Genomic DNA, 19121 nt, shown 5'->3' on the forward strand with positions numbered 1-19121 from the left:
TCCTCCCAGGATGTAGCTGTCCGGGGTCTAAACTAACTTCTCTTTCTCCCACCCCCTTCCTGGGCTACCCAGTGCTGACCACGAGGCCTCCTGGGAGGCCGAAGATTGGAGGATCTGCCAGGCAACAATGACCGATGGACCCAGCACCTGCCTCAGAGACCCATGACTCATTTTTCCTCCCATCCCTACCCCCACCCTGACCTCTCTCCTATCTCCTGGCCCAACCCCTTTCCCTCTGGCTCCGCCCTTATCTAGCCCCAAACCCGGCTAGTCCTACCTCCTTCCATCGGCTCGGTACCCAACCCTTAATCACACCGCCTTCCGCATTCCCTGGTTCCACCTTTTCCCCCTGGTCCCGCCTCCTATCCGGAAAGACCTCGCCCCTGGAGTGCCCGGCAGCCCAGTCCCCCCTAGACTCAATCCCCTTCTTCACAAGATTCGCCCCTTTGCCTCAGGCTCCCATCTCTTCCCGTGGCCACGCCCACCTCGAATCTGGCCCCTCCTTTCACAATTTCCCATCCCACTTCCCTCCACCCCGCTAGGTCTCTCCCCTCTCCGGCTTTGGCTTGGAACCCCGGCCCCTGACAACAGAAGACCCGCCCACCACGGCCCCGCCCCTTATCTCGCCCCGCCCCCTCCTTCAGGCCCCGCCCCTGCGGCCTCTACCTTTGGCGTCTTCCCCTGAGAGGTGGCGGCTGTCCGCGGCCGGGTGGCTGTGGGGCTCTTGGTCAGGGGTCCCGGCGTGCCCCGCGGGAGGCAGCGAGGTGACAGTGAACCTGCGGCTCATGGTGCCGAAAGGGGCCGGGCGGCCGCGGTGCGGCCCGGATCGCACAAGTGGCCGCAGCCTGGCTCCAGGAGACAGAAAGAGCGGATCCCCCCCAACCCCCTGCCGGACGCGGCGCCGCGCGGGGTCCTAGTGCCCGCTGTGCTGCCTACTTCAGACATTTTTGGTTGTCGCAACGGAAGAGAGGGTGGTACTGGCATTGGGTGGTAGAAGCAACTTTCACCATCTAGGCTCGTACCAAGGCTGTCTGACCATGAGCCACAGGTTTACCACCAGTTCTCTGCATAGCGCCCCACCCCATGCTGAGGCCCGTGGCATGGGGAGGAGGACTGACTCTGAATGGGTCCCGCATCTGTCCATGGATCCTGCTGCCCGCACAAGGAACGATCTGGCCCGAAGCAGTGCCAACGTTGAGAAACTCTGTTCTAGAACAAGGAGGTTAACAGATTTCTAGACCTTAGGACCGAGCAGGTTTTAAGTATGATTGAGGGCAAAGGATGTCTTTCACTAAGGTGGTGAAGCATGTTTGGAAGACGGAGCCCAAGAGTTCCGTTGGGCCTGTTGGGTTGAGGTGCCTATCTGTCATGTAAGGATCATGCAGAGTCAGCAGTTGAACATACAAGTCTGGAGCTTGGGGGATAAAATTTTGGAGGTGCTACTTAATGCTTGTGGGGCTAGACAAGATCACAGGGGATGAGTGTACAGTGAGAAGAAGTCCAAGGATTGAGCACAAGGGCACACTATCATTTAGAGATTGGGAAGAGGAAGATCCAACCAATAAGGTGAGAGAAGAAACAGAAGGAAGAGGGATCCGAGAGACCAAGTGAGGAAACTGTTCAGGAAGAAGGGCTTGATTAACTGTGTCAAAGAACCTGAGAGATGGTATAGGGTGAGCACAGAGCAGTACCCCCCGTGCTCCCTGTTGCATCTGGCTACAGGAAGATGGTAGGTGGCTGTGAAGAGAGTGATTTCAGGGGTGCAGTGGGCCCTCTGTAGTGGGAGCCAGGCTGGGAGTAGTTGAGAGATTGGGAGTTAAGGAAGTGGAGACAGTGAGTAGAAATCCACGCTTTGAGGAAGTTCTATGAGGGATGGGGATGAGGAATAGAGAAATGGAACAGTCTCTAGAGAGAGTCAGGGATCCAGAGGAATTTTAAACAAGCCATAATAAGGAATGTGTATCTCAATGGAAGTAGGTCATTCTTGAACAAGAAATGGATGAGTTAGAAGAGAGGACCTCCACCCAGAGGACGCTTGGGGAGAAGTCCTCTGACCCCCTCCTTAAACTCCCATTTGAACCCCAGGTCCAGAAGATCATCAAATCTGATCAAGCCCATTACCTCCACTCATCTGCCCCATCCTTCAGTCAAGCCCCTATGTCATCCTTTAGGGTCAAGTGCATACTCCTCAACCTGGCATTCAGACCTTCTCTCATCTAGTCCAGACCACCATTTCTATCTGTCATTCCAGAATCTTCTCTACTCCCCTCTCATCCACCTCCTAAAACCACACATTCAAGTCCTGAGCCATTTGTAGTTCCCCAACACTGCCTGCTTCTCTCTTCTCCCAGCATTTGCACCAAGAGCGCAAAATCACCACTCACCAGCTATGAGACGTCAGGTGAGCTGTGCCTCAGTTTCCTCATTTGTAAAATGGGGGGGGGGGTGCTGACAATAATACCAGTACCTATAAGGTAAGAGTAGTGCATGTCACATAGGTTTAATTTAAGGTCAACACACAGAAAACGCATGGAACAGGGCTGGCATATAGTCCGTGCTGTACCAGGGGTAGCTACTATTGCCAAATGGAAGAGGGTCCACCCACCAAACACACAGCAGAGCCAAACACTAAATACCGATTTTTACACTAGAAAAATAAAAGCAATTTATTGGCGTCAAGCCAGGAGAACAGCAAACTATGGCTCAAAATCCAAACTCCTTAATGGCTTTAAAAACCCAAAGGTTTTTAAAGGCAAAGATTGAGCACTGGGGTTTGGGGGTCATGGGTGAAACTGATTGGCTAGTTCTTGTGCAAGCCTCAGCAGTTTCCCTTAGTCTGATTAATTTAGTTTCTTACGTCCTCTTGTCTGGTGTCTTTGTCACTGTAGTCAGGTGATCTAACCAGGTTGCAGAACCAAGATTCTGCAAAATATCTCATAATTGTGCATCAGTAATGTTATCTTTAAAGCAAAAGGCTAAACATCTTGTGACCTTTGTCATTGTGTAAGTTGTTTTGTGCTTAACTAGCTACATTCGTCTATTATCTCAAGCAAATTGTACTTTTAAACATTTTTCCTGAAACTTGCTTTACAGGCAGGCCTCTAGGAATAACTAACATTTTCTTAATCTTTGAATATAAGCTACATGACAAACAAAGCAATTGAAACAATTAGCTAAAGACTCTATTATCTAATACCTAAACATGTTTACTGTTAACTGTCAGTTCCACTATCATCCGGCATATAATCCATATTTTATTTATCCACTGCCTTACCCCTGGGCACTTAAGTTGTTGCCTGTACATATAATGCTACAATCAACATCCTTCTAGGCAGTTGTTGTGTGGGGGGATTAGAGAGCAGGCTCGTTATTTACCAGGAGGTAAATAACTCTCCCAGAAGACAGTCCTAGCTCTTGTTCATCCTTCCAGATTCAGCACAAGCTCGGATGTCATCTTGGCTGGGCAATATTCTCTGATTTTAAGCATAACACACACAATCACACACACACATACACACACACATCTTTAGTCTAGGATAACAGGTCACACACTGCACACTCTCCAAGTGTGATCCCATCCCTACCGGCCACAGAATTACTCTTATAACTAACTTAGACTCTTTGGGGGCAGGGCCTGGAGTCTGCATGTTAAGCAAGTTCTAGTGGTACTTGTATGCACCCTAAAGTTTGAGGACCCTGAGAGGTCCTCAGGACAGAAACATAGCCCATTTCATCTCTCTATCCCCAGTGCCCAGCACGCAGCCTGGCTCCATGTAAGGGCTCAATAAATGTTTTATGAACAATTGGCCATGTCCTCGGCTGTGAAACAGGAATAATCACATTATTCCTAATAGGAAGAATTGAATATGTTAATATTTATGAAGTGCTTAGAACATTGCCTGGCACATAGTAACCACTCCCTTGGTTACATACATACATGCATATGTTCTTGCATATGCATGCATACATACAAAAATAAATCTCAAGGTTAGAGAATCCAAGTTTATTAAACACATTCCAACAAAAAAAAGGAAGGTGGGACAAGAGGGCCCAGCCCACCTCCACTCATCCTTTGTCCTTCAGAACAGACCCGCCAGTTTGTATCCAGCAAACCGGCTCCTTCTCCATCAAGAGGGGGACCCACACTGCAGTGCTGAAGCAGGAGGGGGTGCCCTTAGGTCTCAGGGCACTGCAGGAGATCATAGGTCACATAGCCCACTTCATCCACCTGGTTCACCTCATGCTGGAAATTCACGCGCCAGTAGAAGCGGTCCTGGCAGAAGTAAGCTTTATCTGCAGAGGAGAGACAGGTACAAGAGGAGTGATTCCAAACCTCCCACATATACATACAGAAACAAAAGCAAGACCTTAACAATCATCCCGCCTGTCCTTTCTAGATCTTCCCAAGGTTTTCATATCACACCTTCATCTCCCCCACAGAGATACTGGAGAGCACAGACCCCGATGTCCAAAGCACTGGCACAGAGTGTAGCACACAGTAGGTGCTCAGGACCATTCATTCAACATTCATTCATTCCACAAATCCATTCATTCATTTATTCATTCAACAAATATTTATCATGCCAAGTACTGTTAGAAGCACTGAGGAGCCACGCCAGCGTGGCTCAGCAGTTGAGCATTGACCTATGAACCAGGAGATCATGGTTCCATTCTCAGTCAGGGCATATGCCTGGGTTGTGGGCTTGATTCCCCAGTGTGGGGCGTGCAGGAAGCAGAGGATCAATGATTCTCTGTAATCATTGATGTTCTTTCTCTCCTTCTCTCTCCTTCCCTCTCTGAAATCAATTTTTTTTTAAAAAATTTTAAAGAAGCACTGGGGACAGAGCAGAGAAAAGCTGCAGGCATGATCTCAGTTCTTTGGGTGCTTATACTCTAGTGCAGTGATTTTCAACCGCTGTGCCACAAGGTTTTTTAAAGCATGCAATACCTGACTATTTGGTCAGGGGCACTGACCTCTTTTCCCTTAGACTGTCAAATTTAAAAAATGACAACAGCCATCACAGCAATAGCTGTCCAGTGTAAATGAATCAAAATTATACCTATTGTTTCTTGTCAGATCAGCAAAAATATATATATATATTTTTTTTTTTTGGTGTGCTGCAGAATTTCAGTAATTAGTTTATGTGTGCCATGAGGTGAAAAAGGCTGAAAATCGCTGCTCTGGTGGGGTAAGACAGATGACTAACAAGCAACTGTGTAAATAAATGAGATTGGTTTGGAAAGTGGGAAGGAAACAAAAGCAAGGAAGTGAATAGATAATGAGGGTCAGAGAAGGCCTCTTTGAAAAGGTGGCTCCAGTGCTGAGACCTGAAGGGCAAGATGGAGGCAGCACAGTGGCAACCTGGGAAAAAGCCTTCCAGGCAGAGGGAACAACTGGCACAGAGGCCCTGAGCGAGGACCGACCTTGATGTGCTCAAAGAGCAGCCAGAAGGCCGGTGTGGGTGGAGTGAGCCGAGGGAATGACAGAAGTAGTGGGAGGGGGTGAGGAGTGAGGGGGTGAGGAGTGAGGGGTCTGATCAGGTTAGTTCCTTTGACCTTGGTCTGGAGTCACTCCTACACTATTGTCTCCATTCCTAACCACTCCCTACTCCCAGAGAATAACCGTGTTGGACAACCAGGATGGCTTGGAGTGGGGGTGTTTGCAAAGGAGATAGTGAAAGTTAATATTTCAGCAATAAAATCGACAGAACTTGTCAACTGATTGGATGTGAGCGGTGAAAAAGAGAAAGCAAGTGTAATTCCAGCTAGCCTCCCAATTTTCCAGATGGGGAAACCGAGGCTCTGAGAGTAGCAGTGACTTGCCCAAAGCCACACAGCTATTAATTGCCTTATTTGTCACTATAGCCCTGGTGGCAGCACAGGATCTGGCACATTTTAGGTACTTGACGAATATTGTACAATAATGCATGAGCCTTCATGCAAACCATGTGTCCTGTGTTGCTGGGGAAAGAGCTTGCAGTTGGGAAGGCAGGAAACCCAGATCCCAGTCCTGGTTGTGCCCCTGTATGATCTGGGGACGGTCCCTGCCTCTGTAGCTGCCATGGGGACATCAGTCGCCAGGGCCTTTTCCTTTCTTGCTCGGAATCTGACCAAGCTCTAGCATGGGAAGAGGTGTCTCGGAGAGGGACCCTCCCCTAAGCCCCGTCTGCAGCCATCACCTCGGTACTGGAAGATGTCGTGCATGTTCAAGGGCACCCCGGGGAACATCTGGTCCACAGGGCTGGCACTCTTGGGATCTACCATCTGCGACTTCGCGTCAAACCTGCAGGAAGGCGGAGAGGAGACAGGTGCTGAGCAGACGGGCAGGCGGATGGCGCCCGGGCTCCCCCTGCCGGCGGTGCTCGCGGCTCTCACCTCCAGAAGTTCTGTCTGCTGAACAGCAGCACCTTACCCCCGCCGCGCGGGAGGGCCCCGGTGACCTGGGCCACCTCCGGGCCGAAGCCCAGCTTGTCCAGACGCCTCGGGCCTAGCACCGACGCGCCTGTGTAGACCCACACTTGGCGCCCTGCAGAAGAGAAGGGTCGCATCAGCCTGGGGGCAGGGAGAAGGCACACATTCTCCTTAAATGGCAAAAAGGGAAACCCAGCGAGATCTTTCGGAGCCTGGCCCTCCCGCAGTCTCTCGGCCCGCGAGCAGAGCCGCTCGGTACGGTCGTGCAGGGTTCCGCGAAGAGGGGAGCTGGAATTCAGCCCCTGCTAAACTGCATCCGCCAGGAGGGGGCGCGTGTTCTTAAATCCGCACTTGGCGCTGTCTGGGTTTTCCGGGGTCTCTCTGTCCTCCTAGATCGGCGAGGATGGTGAGGAGGGAAGGGAGAAAGGAGGAAACTAACCAGAGAAGAAGAAAATCTTCTTGGTTAGCGGCTCCTCAAAGGCGGAATCCAGCTTGGAAGGTAGCGCAGGCCACGTGTCCCTGATCAGGAAGGGGCCCTGCACCCGGCGTCCCTGGGCCTCAGAGAATCGCCAGTACCTCCTGGGAACAGGAAGAGGGGACGGCAGGGCAATGAGCCTTGAACCAAAGACCAGTGGGCTGGGCGGGAGGTCCCTCCTCCAAATCCCCTCCCTCACCCATCCTTGAAGAAATGCAGGTGATTCCCCAACTCTGCGATGGCGTCGAAGATGTTCACGTTGCAAACATTCTCCGCTGGATCCAAAGACGCTGTAGGGGCCACGGAAGGGCCAGCAGTGGGGGCACCCGTGGGGGTATCCGTGGGGCCAGCAGTGGGGGCACCGGTGGGGCCAGCAGTGGGGGCATTGGTGGGGCCAGGTGCAGGGGGGCCTGTGGGGCCGGCAGTGGGGCTCTCTGAGGGGCGGACAGTGGTGCAGACCGTCGGGGGAGCAGTGGGCTGGGTTTCAGGTGTAGTAGTTGGAGGCCGTGGTTCAGGTTTAGGGCGAGGGCCTAAAAAGAGACACCGGATGAGACACCCCTATCCTGCATGCCTCTGTGCCCGCGGAATACTGTATCTACTCCCCGAAGCCTATCAGTCCCGGTGCCCGCCCCCCCCCCCCCCACACACACACACACACCCCTCTCACTCTCCTCACTTTGGATGCTGGATCCTGCCTTCCCCCAGGCACAGGAAGGCCTCATCCTTTTCTACACTCACCTTTCATTCATATTTATCCCATCGAGGGCCAGGCCCCGCTGGGCCCTATGCACATAAGACAGCCAGGAACATCTCCAACCCCAACCCGGCGAGATGGGAGAGAAGTGTTTTTTGAGCGCACACACTGAGTGCCAAACAGCGCTAAAAGCTTTATAAACGCACACTTAGCTTGTGTGATCAAAAACACCTATGAACTAGATTCTTTAATACCCCCGTTTCTTAAATGAGGAAATAATACTAAAGACAAGTGATCATGGCAATTAAAATATCAAACACTTACATGTGCTTACTATGTGCTAGGCAGTATTCTAACTCATTTAACCTCTTAAGGACCCCCTGAGGCAGATACTATGATTAGCCCCACTAATAGCCCCTCCAGATGAGGAAATGGCGGGGGAAGTAATAGATCCCAGGTCACCTAGCCAGGAAGTGGCTGGACTGGCTTTGGAACCCACCGCGGTCTCATTCTAGAGTCTGGGCTCTTTATCACCAGCTCCCAGCACTGACCCCACAGCAGTGACACCCCGCTGGACCCAGGCTCCTCCACAGGTAGAGGTTGAGGTCCCAATTCCTCCCACCCCATTCTCCACCCTTCCCGGTCCTCCACCATCCCTGCCACAAAGCCTCACCGCCATACAGGTGCTGGATGCCCTTCACGTCGTCCTCATGCAGGGGCGGCTTCTCGGTGTAGCTGTACATGGGGTACATGAGCGCCTCGGGCACGTTGGTGTGGTCTAAGCCCAGTGCGTGGCCGAACTCGTGCGCAGCCACAAGAAACAGGCTGTATCCTGGAGGAAAAGGGGGGGGGGGGGCTGAGACTTGAGCCCCGGGCTGCGCTCCTAGCTCCCGCCTCCAAAACAGCCTTCCCACACCTCCATCCCCCCACCCCCACTACCGCAGCCCTAGAACCTTGGAACCCTGCACACCTTGGTCGGGGCAGAAACCCCACTTCCTGTCGCTGTCGAAGTTCGACGTGGTGGCACACCAGAGGTGGCCGTCACTGCGGCCCTCCCGGGTGCAGGTCGAGTACTCCTTGCCCAGGAAGATGAAGGGGAAGACGCACAGCTCCCCCGCTGCGTTGCCCCCGGTCACCGTGGAGTCCACTGAAGAGACCCAGGGCCTTGGGTGAGCAGGTGGGTGGGGCCAACAAGGAGCCAGGGGCGGGCCAAACAGGGAGCCAGGGAATCTTGGCGCCCTCGGTCAAGACTAGGGGGCGACGCAGGGCGACGCTGAGCCCGGGTGCGCCTGGGGAGGGGAGGCCCGGGGAGCGGCAGCGGGCGGGGCTTAAAGGCCCAGCCACTGAATGGGGCGGGGGCCACTGGAGGTCAGAGGGAGGGGCTGGGGAGGGCGGGCCGAGTGCCCGCGGGCCTGCAGACCGGTGACTGGGGAGGGACAAACTGCTGGGCGGCGGAGGCGCGTGTGGAGGGCCGGTGCTGAATCTGGCGGCGGGGCACACGCACCTCGGGTCGGGCAGAAGCCGTACAGCTTGTCCTGGTCGTAGTTGGCGGTGGTGGCGCACCAGCGGTAGCCGTCGGAGCGGCCGTCCGTGGTGCAGGCGGAGTAGGAGCGGCCCTCGAAGGTGAAGGGAAACACGCAGGGCTTGCCGTCGGAATTGCCGTGCTGGGTGTAGAGTCCTGGGGGGGGGGGGCACACACCCCGATTTACTAACCCACCGGCCACCGCCACTGCGCCCCCCTCTCCTCCTTTCCCAGGCGAGTAGCCTGGGCCCCGGGACCCAGAGAGCGGCCTGCCGCCCACACAGCACGCGTGGCCGAGCTGGGATTCCAACCCGGCGCTCTGGACTCCGCGGCCCCCAACTCACTCTCGCTGGGGCAGAAGCCGAACCGCCGGTCGGTGTCAAAGTCCGCCGTGGTGCTGCACCAGAGCTGGTCGTCGGAGCGGCCGTCCGTGGTGCAGGCGGAGTAGGAGCGGCCGTCGAAGGTGAAGGGGAAGTGGCAGGGAGCGCCGTCCGCGTTTCCAAAGAAGGTCGGGACCACTGCGGGGGGACGGGGCCGGGGTCAGGGCGCCGGGGACGCGCGTGAGGAGAAAAGGGAACGGGGCTTCGGCGGCTCCGGATCTCACCTACGCCCTTGCCCAGGGACCACAACTCTTCGTCGTCGAAGTGGGCGTCTCCCTGGATGCCCGGGCCGGGGGGAAAGGCGTGTGCCAGGAGCCCGTCCTTCCCATCGAAGGGGTACCCGTCTCCGTGCTCTGGAGAAGCGGATGGGAAGAGGGTTACCTGGGTGAGGGGTGCAGGTTGTGCGCTACCCTGGGGGCGCTGGCCTGAGGGGCGGGAGCGGCCACCCAGCCCGTGCGCCCCGCGCTGTGCGGTGCCGCGGGAGGAGGCGCCCTCCGGACGAGGGGCGGCCCAGGCAGAGCCACAGCAAGAGCCAGCCGGTCCAGGGCCCCCTCGGCCCTCCCCGTGGTCCTCCCTCCCCGGTCCCGGTCCCGGTCCCTGTCCCAGGCCCTCTTGGCTTTCCCCTGCTCGCTCTCTCACCCCGAACACCAAACTGGATGACGATGTCCGCCTCGAGGCCGTACACGCGCGTGAAGGTGAGCGGCGTCACGGCGCTCCAGACCGCGAAGGCGCGGGCAAAGGCGTCGTCGATCACGTCGCGCGGCAAGTCTTCGGAGTAGTTCTGGATCCTGCGGGGAAAGCCGGGGACGGAGCCCAGCGGGGTGAGAGGCGGAGCCGGGGCGGCGGGCACAGCCTGTGCCTCGGCGACCTCAGCTCCAGGCTTTCATCAGGAAAGCGCTGTCAGGTGCATCTTCCTCTCGGGGCACACACGGGCCCTGGCCGGAGGACTCAGACGGGAGGCCCACTTCCCCAAAGGGGACGCGGGGGCTCAGCGGGGGTGCCACTTGCCCCAGGCTGCCCTTTTCCTGAAACCCAGCGGGGGGTCTGAGACAGGACGCGCTCCTCCGCCCCGAGCGCGCACGCGGAGACCGGCCTCCTCACCCCACCCCCTCCGACCCCGCGGGACCCCGCCACGCACCAGTACGTGATGTTCTGGTGGTGCCACTTGAGGTCACCCTCAAAGGTCTGGAATTTGCCCAGGTCTGGGACGCCACAGCGCGGGGCGCGCATAGCCTCCAGGGTGGTGCTGTCCAGCTCCCCGGTCTCCGGTAGAGACAGGCGTCTCTGGAGGACCCGCAGCGCCCGACTCAGGGACTGCTCGTCGTCGCTCAGCTCCGCGACTTGAGTGTAGCCATAGCGGAACAGGTACTCCTGTGGACGGAGGGCAGGGACATCCAGGGCACTGACCCCCTTTCTCTGCCCTCCTGGGTCAGAACTCCATTCCCCCAGGAGCTCAGGACCAGCAAGGCGTTGATTGGACCCGGGACTTGGTACCCTGGACATCAGTACGTGTGCCCACCCAAGCATCCCCCCTCCCTGCAGACATCCTTAGTTCCTTCCCAGCCCTGGATGCTCCTGGCCATGCCTGCCTCAGGGGCCCCTAAGGTTCACCCCTGTTCACCCCCAGCCCGTGCACACTCCAGAACCATCCAGTGCTCCCCACCCCCATATTATTTCCAATGCCCACCTAGGAAACTCATGAACCCATCCTTGACCATCGCTGCCCAGAGCCTCCGCAGGACACCCCCCTCCCAGTGCCTGATCCTAGACACCTCTGTTCTCTAGACACCCCCATTACCCCCAGGGTGGCCCAAACCATCTCCTGAGAGTCCGTGCCCTCCCTGGGATTCCAACTCTAGGCTGAGCTGTTTGCTTACCTCTGCCAGCTGCTTGTTGGTGAGATTTGTTCGCAGGTCTCCGGGGAAGACCACAACGGTGGGCTGGTGTGGTCTGGGGGCTGCAGAGCAATCGCCCAGCACCAGGAGAGCCAGGACCAGGGACAGCCAGGGGCTCATGGTGAAGGTAGCAGTGTCTGGCTGCAGCTGCCCTTGTGGGGGCTTTAAGGAGGCAGTGTTAACTGAATCAGTGACCCCGCCCCTCACCGCCAGGCTGACTCAGGGGATGGGGTGTGTGCATGTGTGTGCGTGTGTGCGTGTGTTGGCAGCCCCAGTATGAGAAGGCAAAGAAAGGGCTTACACCACCTCCTCCTCTCCCTGCTGCTCACAGTCCCTACTGCTGAGTCAGGCAGGACCCTAGACCCACAGAGACCCACAGGAAACCACAGGCCCACAGGGGAAGGTTGGGTTTTGCAAACTGCACAGCTTGTGAGAACTTCATGAAAGAAAGGGAGGAGCCCCCCACCTGAAGGCCCCTAGTGGTCAGCCGAAGGGAAGGGAATGGGGCCTTTTTCTGAACCTAGTGATCCCACTTCCTAGTCAGACCCCCCTCTGTGGGCCCCACCCCACACTCCCAGGCTCCGCCCACTTTTCTCTTCCCTGGAAGCCTTCCTGGACTCAGCTTCCTCTCCCTGCTCCACCTGGCCTGGAATGAGAGGCCTCTGCTAGGCTGGAGTTGGGGAATTCCACCGGGGCAAGCCCCTATCTTCAGGCACTGACTCCTTCAGGGTAGTGGAGGGGGAGTTTGTGGCATCTGGAAGCCAGCACACATGGTTTTCCTCTCTTCCTACAGTGCCTTGGGCAAATGTCCTCACCACTCTGAATGTGTTTCCTCAGCTGTAAAAGGGGGCTCTTCGTCCCTAAATTGATGTGAGGATAAAATGAGATCCAACGTCCTCAACAGACCAGCCGAGATTGCTTTTAATTACAGTATTTGGGCCAAGTTCATGATTCCAACTTGGCATCAGGAGACTGGGGTCTTGGGCTCTAATCTGCTGTGTGACCTGGAGTAGACGCCTTCCCCTTTCTGGGTTTGGACTCAACTATGAAATGGGGAGAGGGCATTACCTCCAGGAGCCCTTTGAGTTCTCTAGCCCTGCTTCACCCATACAAGCTCCAGTGATGACCACTTATGCCAATAAACCAGCAGCTTCCTTCCTGTCCTTTTTCCCGGCCAGCCAGAGTGGGGCAGGATCCACTATTGCCTTCCTCAAGGCATTATTTGGGAAGGACAACAATAAAAATCCAATAAGCTGTATTTAAAGGACTTACTCAGCGCCAGGCACTTTATATGTTTATCTAATAAATGAGTCTGTGAGATGGAGACAATTAGCTTCCCTTGTAGGAAAGTGGAAACTTTAGAGTTCACTAATTAATGAGTCACACAGTCCTGGTTTTCAGTCCCAGCTCTGCCGTTTCCCAGCTATGTGACCTTGGGCAAGTCACTTCACCTCTGAGCCATAATAATCGTGCATTTTTTTAAGATTTACTGTGGAATACTGTGATGAGTCCCCTATAAGCATCTCATCTCATCCTCACCACCATCTGGGGGGCAGGTTTGAGTATCCCTCCCATTTTCAGGGGAGGAAACTGAGGCTCAGAGCAATTAAGGAACATGCCTTAATCACCCAGTGAGTTAATACACAAAACCAGGATTCAAGCCTAGGGCTCCCTAGTTCTGAAGTTTTAAATGTTTATGGCATTTACAGGGAACTGAGATAACTAGTGGTTGGAGAGGAGTTGGAGGATGGGATGAGGGGAAGACCTAAAACCTAGACCCATTTCCCCTAAGCCCTTGCACCCACTGAATATCTGAGGGGAGGTAGGCCTTTGGGGAATCAGAGGCTAGGACAAGGGACCCAAGGGGGCTATCGTCCAGACTTGAGAGTATGGGGTCAGAGCAATATGATTTTAGAGATGGAAACAAAGAAACCCTTCAATCCAGAGGGTCTTCATCTGGAGGCAGACATGGACTTTAAGAGAATCCATGAACCACCTCCTAACTTGCCACCAATTGTACAAAATATGTCATATCTATGTATACATGCCACATTTCTCAAATTTAGCTCTGTTGACGTTTGGGCCAGATAATTCTTTGTTGTGGGGGCCATCCATCTGTTGTAGGATATTTAGTAGCATCCCCAGCCTCCACCCACTCGATGCCAGTGGCACCTCCCCCTGCCAGTTGTGACAACCAGAAATGTTGCCAAATATTGCCAAATATCCCCTGGGTGAGAGGGGCCAAGTCACCCTCACTGGCATATGTTGATTTTCTTACGTAAAGGGTCCAAAACTTTCATTATATACTCAAACCATTGATGTTGATCTTCAAACCTTTAAAGACCACTTACTCAACAAATATTGTTAAGTTTTTACAGGCTAGGCATTGTGTTAAGAATTGGGAAGCCTTGCCGAAACCGGTTTGGCTCAGTGGATAGAGCATCGGCCTGCGGACTGAAGGGTCCCAGGTTCGATTCTGGTCAGGGGCATGTACCTTGGTTGCGGGCACGTCCCCAATGCGGGGTGTGCAGAAGGTTTCTCTCTCATCGATGTTCCTAGCTCTCTATCCCTCTCCCTTCCTCTCTGTAAAAAATCAATGAAATATATTTTTAAAAAAAGAAGAATTGGGAAGCCTTAGCCGGTTTGGTTCAGTGGATAGAGCATTGGCCTGTGAACTGAAGGGTCCTGGGATCAATTCTAGTCAAGGCTACATGCCCGGGTTACCGGCTTGATCCCCAGTGGTGGTGGTGGGGGGGGGCGGGCATGTATGAGGCAGCCAATCAATGATTCTTTCTCATCATTGATGTTTCTATCTCTCTCTCTCCCTCTTCCTTCCTCTCTGAAATCAGTAAAAATATTTAAAAAAAAAAAAAAAGAATTGGGAATATACGCCCATCCAGTGTGGCTCAGTGATTGAGAGTTGACCCATTAACCATGAGGTCACGGTTTGATTCCTGGTCAGGGCACATGCCTAGATTGCAGGCTCGGTCCCTAGTAGGAGGTGTGCAGGAGGTAGCTGATTGATGCTTCTTTATCATCATTGATGTTTCTATCTCTCTCTCCCTCTCCCTTCCTCTCTCTGAAATCAATTTATAAAACCGAACATATTTTTTAAAAGAATTGGGAATACAGTAGTGACCAAGATAGCTATTGTCCTGTGCTCAAGGATTTGAGAGTCCAGTTAGTGGAGAAATCAAATGAGTAATTTATTACCAGAAAGACAAGCATCACAAAAGGGAGGTGTACTTATCTACTCCAATTGCCCCCATCATGCAGATGAGGAAACTGAGGCAGGCCCAGAGTGGAGAATTTTCCTCTCCTAGGTCACGGAGCAAGCCAGGGACTGAGTGTGGGGGGCAAGAAGGAATGGTAGCTAAGAGCCTACACTCTAGAGCCAAGCTGCTTTGGTTCAAAGCTCAGCTCTGGCATAGACCTGCTGTGGGATCTGAGTAGTTGGCATAATTGGTCAAGGCCTCAGTTTCCCCATCTGTAAGATGGGGTTAACAATAGTGCTTACCTCGTGGGGTTATAAGGGTCAGGTGAGTTAACAGATGTCGAGTGCCTGACACATAAGCAGTGTTTGGGGCTACTCTAATTATGATTGCTTCTGGACCAGCTGGCTGTTCTTACCAATGAGAAGCAGGGAAAGAACACCCCACCAGGAACCCTAGAAATTGATTCCTGGAGTCAATCCAAGCAAGAAGCCTCCTTTTCTCACTCCCTCCCAACTTCCTCCTTTACCCCCTGGTTCCACAACCCTCATCAAGGGGAACTTGGGGAGAGCTTGGCTTTCAACACAGCAATGGCAGGAAGTGGCTCTGGTTACCACATCCCCTTCCCCACTTCCCCAGCCCTTCTTTCCACTACCACAACATAGTTTAGCCAAGACCCTGGGAGAGGAGGCAGGAAGCAGGATATACCCCCAGGTACGCACCCTCTAAGCCTGACCAGAGTCATAGCTTAGCCTCTAAGCCCCTCACCCAGTGGAGGCCCCATCAGGATGGGAAGGGGCTGATCCTGGAGCCTGAGTCACCAGCTGGATGACACAGCCCTGCGGGCTGCTATTAGTAACTCCAGGCCCCTAGACCAGGGTCAGCCTCACGAGATGAGGAATCTCTCCCCCTATCTAGGAGGGGGAACTCCAAGCCTATTTCTCCAAAACCTGACAGAGAGGGGAGGGGCAGCCAGGCCTGAGAGGCCCTGGCAGGATGTTGAGAAGACGCTTGTGTCTAGGATGAAGCAGAAAGGTGTGTATATTGCAAGACATTTCCTCAGGGGAGAACATCACTCATGTACCCACCCCCACCCACAAACACACCTGCCATCCCTAGCCTCAGGGTGGTGACAATTCCCAGGCTGACTCTTAGAGGCCCAAATAATATTGTCATGCCGCCCACTTATCTGTACTGAGCTCCTGCAACAGGAAGCCATAGCGTGTAGACTTTGGAAGAGCTCCTATTCCTTCTGACTGTTTGACCTTAGATAAGTTGCTTTGGCTCTCTACGCCTCCACTTCCTTGTCTGTAAAATGAGGAAGGAACAGCCCTCACTCAAAGGATTGTGGGGGTATTAAATGAGATTACACATTATATGTGTCCTGCCTGGGAATCGAACCAGCAACCCTCCGGTACATGGGATGACGCCCAACCAACTGAGCCACACCAGCCAGGGCAGCAAACCTTCTTAACATCTTTGAATCTGAGCTTTAGGACTCCTTGGCATTCACGGAAGGCAGACATTGTAAACCATGTTCATAGTGATGGACCCAAGGCCCAGAGAAGGGCTTCGGTTTGCTCACTGTCACACAGCTGATGAGTGACAGCGCTCCTGCCCAGGCCTTCTGACTCTGAATCCCGTGCTAATATCAGGTCACTGGATCTGACAAGAAGGAAGTCACTGGGGGAAGCAGCCTGGGGGAGTCGGGAACAACAGAGAGAACAGGATTGGGTGTTTGGTCCGGTGAAGAAAAGAGGGAAAATTAAAGGGGCTGGAGGGGCAGAGAATAGTCGAGGGGCGTTTCCTTGAAGGCGAGAGCTTCATGCCCACAGGAAGGGATGGTGCTTGGAGGGAGAGACACGCAAATTGAGGGGGAAAGAGGATGAGCCTGGGACCAGTTCCTTTGGCATCACGTTGCCCACTGGCAGGTAAGGTTATGCTTGGGGTTCCTGCAAAGCAGGTGCAGCCCCAAAACACACATTTAAAAGATTATTTGATTTTTTTGCTTTCTTTTTTATTAAGACTTTTTTAGAGTAAGTTTAGGTTCACAGCAAAATTACAAGGAAAGTACAGATTTCCCATACATTCCCTGCCCCTCACATGCAGAGCCTACCCATTATCAACATCCCTCACTCGAGTGGCACATTTGTCACAATTGGTGAAACTTCACTGATACATCGTAATCACTCAAGGTCCATAGTTCATGGTTCACTCTTGGTGTTGTACATGCTATGGGTTTGCACAAATGCATAATGACATGTATCCATCATTGTGCTATCCTACAGACTCATTTCACTGCCCTGAAAGTCTTCTGTGCTCCGCTTATTCATCCCTTGCCACCACAAAGATGGTTTTTATATTTGCAAAAAAAAAAAAATCCTTAAAGCAGCCAACATGGGGAAAATCAGATCCCTGTTGGACTTCCTTTTATAGCCATTTCAGGGTCAGTGCTGTTTTCCTTTGGACGGCAGATGGGGGAGACACCACATTCTCAGTGATCATGGCCCTGCAGGTCTGAATCTGGTCCTGTTCACACGGGAAGAGGTGGAGGGGCCCTAATCCTCGGAAATCGCACATTAAACATTCAGTGGTCACTCGGTGCATGCTGGTTGGAGCTGCAGGGAGATGTGCACACAGCACACAGGGCAACCTGCAACTTCCTTGCTCCTTTCATACATCTGGGTTGCACCCCTATTCTTGGCCGGCACACTTTCTCAGGCATCTTCTAGTTCGGTGCTTCTCAAAGTGTGGTCCCAGGCCCAGAAGCGTCAGCACCACCTGGGAACGGGTTAGAAATGCAGATCCTCCCCTGCCCCCACCCCAGAGCTATAGAATCAGCACCTCTGGGTGGGGCCCAGCCATCTTCGTTTTAACAAGCCTGCCCAGTGATGCTGGTGCGTGCTCAAGTTTGAGCCCTCTGCTCTAGTCAAGCTTCAACCCAACACCAAGGCGGGGGTGGGGGGGGGGGGGAGGGGACAGGGCAGAAAAGATGCTTCTGACACCATTTCCAGATGAGGAAACTGAGGCTCAAAGAGATGAAGCCACTTGCCCAAGGTCACACAGCTAGTACCCAAATCTGGCCTTGCTGACTGTAGAGCTAACGCTCCTCCCCACAGTATTACAGCTAGGGCTGACAATCAAATGTTAAGAACCAGGACTTCCCAAACCCCCAGCAATCAGAACTCATTCAGTCCCAGGAGCTGGGGGCGGGGGGTGGTGTGGATCATGAGCCCTTACACTCCTGGATCCGCTGTCCTCGGGGCCTGGGGGAAGAGGCCAGGGCTCTGGGCCACTTAGACGGTTCAAAGCAGCACCTGTTACCAATGGGTAGGGAAATATTTCAATATTTAACAACTGGTGCTTCTGTACCAGTTACACACCAGCTGGACATGAGCCCTGACAGCAGTCCCCTTCCTAAAAGGCCAAGTGGAGGGCCCAGAGCTAAACCGAGCTCCAAAGAGGACACAGGTACACACTCATCCATGAGCACACTGCCTGTTCAGCAGTGCCTCTCAAATGTGGCTGCACACTGGCCTCTCTCGGACTTTCTTTTGCATAGTGATGCCTGGGTTTCACCCCCACACACACTCACCCTCGAGATTCTGACTTAATTAGTCTGGGGTACAGCCTGGGCACTGGGACGTTTTCCTTTGCAGCCGGGTTGAAAACACTGCTCTACGGGGCCCCTGAAACCTGTAAGAGACGAGATTAAGAACCCCTGGTTTGCATCAGTATTTCCCAAGGCTGGGGACTTAAAAAACAACAACAAATTCTCAAGAGATCTGACTCAGTAATCAGTGAGGCCCGGAACTGGATGTTAGCAAGCTCCCCAGGTTTAGAAATCAGCGGCAGAGACAGCCCCTAAGGTCCTAGGGGCTCAGAGATTTTACCCCCTCCCCCAGCCCACCCCCAGCATAGTTGAAGCAATTGAGAACATTTTGCCAGGAAGTATCCAGAACCAATTTCTGCAGCTCTTCCTTCCCCTGCGCTTTGGAGACATTGCTTCAAAGAACACGCTCTGAATCACGGCCCAAGACACCCTCCCGGGAGAGCCATTTTCAAGCGAAATGCTGCAGAGCCCCAGGCCTGCTCTGATTGCCTTTTCTTCCCATTAATTCTGGGATACCCTCATTTAGATGCCATCTGCATACATTTGCATATTGAGTTCCAGTGCCCCCTCCTTCCGCCTCCCCACCCCTGTGGCATGTTAGGGGACAATAAAACTAATGTATTCACAAAGCCTGCTGAGATGTGTTTGAACCTCATGCAGCGCTGAGACTGATACACCTGAAGCCAGGCGCTGGGAGGGGAGGATGGCACAGGCGGGGCGTGGATGCTGCAGGAAGACTGCAGAGAGGATGCTCTCCAAGCCTCCAGAGCGCTGGAAGCAGCAGGGTTGTTTGTTTGTTTGTTTGTTTATATATTTTATTGATTTTTTTTTTTTTTTTTTTACAGAGAGGAAGGGAGAGGAAAGGGAGGGGGATAGAGTTAGAAACATCGATGAGAGAGAAACATCAATTAGCTGCCTC

The 19121-nt window shown here is 53.6% G+C and overlaps 2 protein-coding genes across 2 annotated transcripts in view; both read right to left on the reverse strand.

The window, feature by feature from the left end:
• Positions 1-787, reverse strand: part of SLC12A5 (solute carrier family 12 member 5) — a gene marked incomplete at both ends in the record, with an annotated part of 36437 nt that extends 35650 nt beyond the window's left edge. The window contains one exon of the mRNA XM_079785324.1: positions 667-787. Within this exon, the coding sequence (XP_079641450.1) occupies positions 667-787 (121 nt within the window). The remainder of the gene's footprint in view (positions 1-666) is intronic.
• Positions 788-4079: 3292 nt separating this feature from the next.
• MMP9 (matrix metallopeptidase 9) lies at positions 4080-11497 on the reverse strand (the record flags this gene model as incomplete). The annotated part of the gene is made up of 13 exons (XM_079783462.1): positions 4080-4293; positions 6180-6283; positions 6376-6526; positions 6851-6990; positions 7086-7416; positions 8254-8412; positions 8551-8727; positions 9085-9258; positions 9447-9620; positions 9707-9835; positions 10122-10270; positions 10621-10853; positions 11360-11497. 13 exons carry the CDS (start codon positions 11495-11497, stop codon positions 4175-4177), a joined length of 2178 nt encoding a protein of 725 aa, XP_079639588.1. The 3' UTR covers positions 4080-4174.
• Between the last annotated feature and the right edge of the window lie 7624 nt (positions 11498-19121).

The sequence above is a fragment of the Cnephaeus nilssonii genome, assembly GCF_951640355.1.
Source record: "Cnephaeus nilssonii genome assembly, chromosome: 11".
NCBI classification, from domain to species: Eukaryota; Metazoa; Chordata; class Mammalia; order Chiroptera; family Vespertilionidae; genus Cnephaeus; species Cnephaeus nilssonii.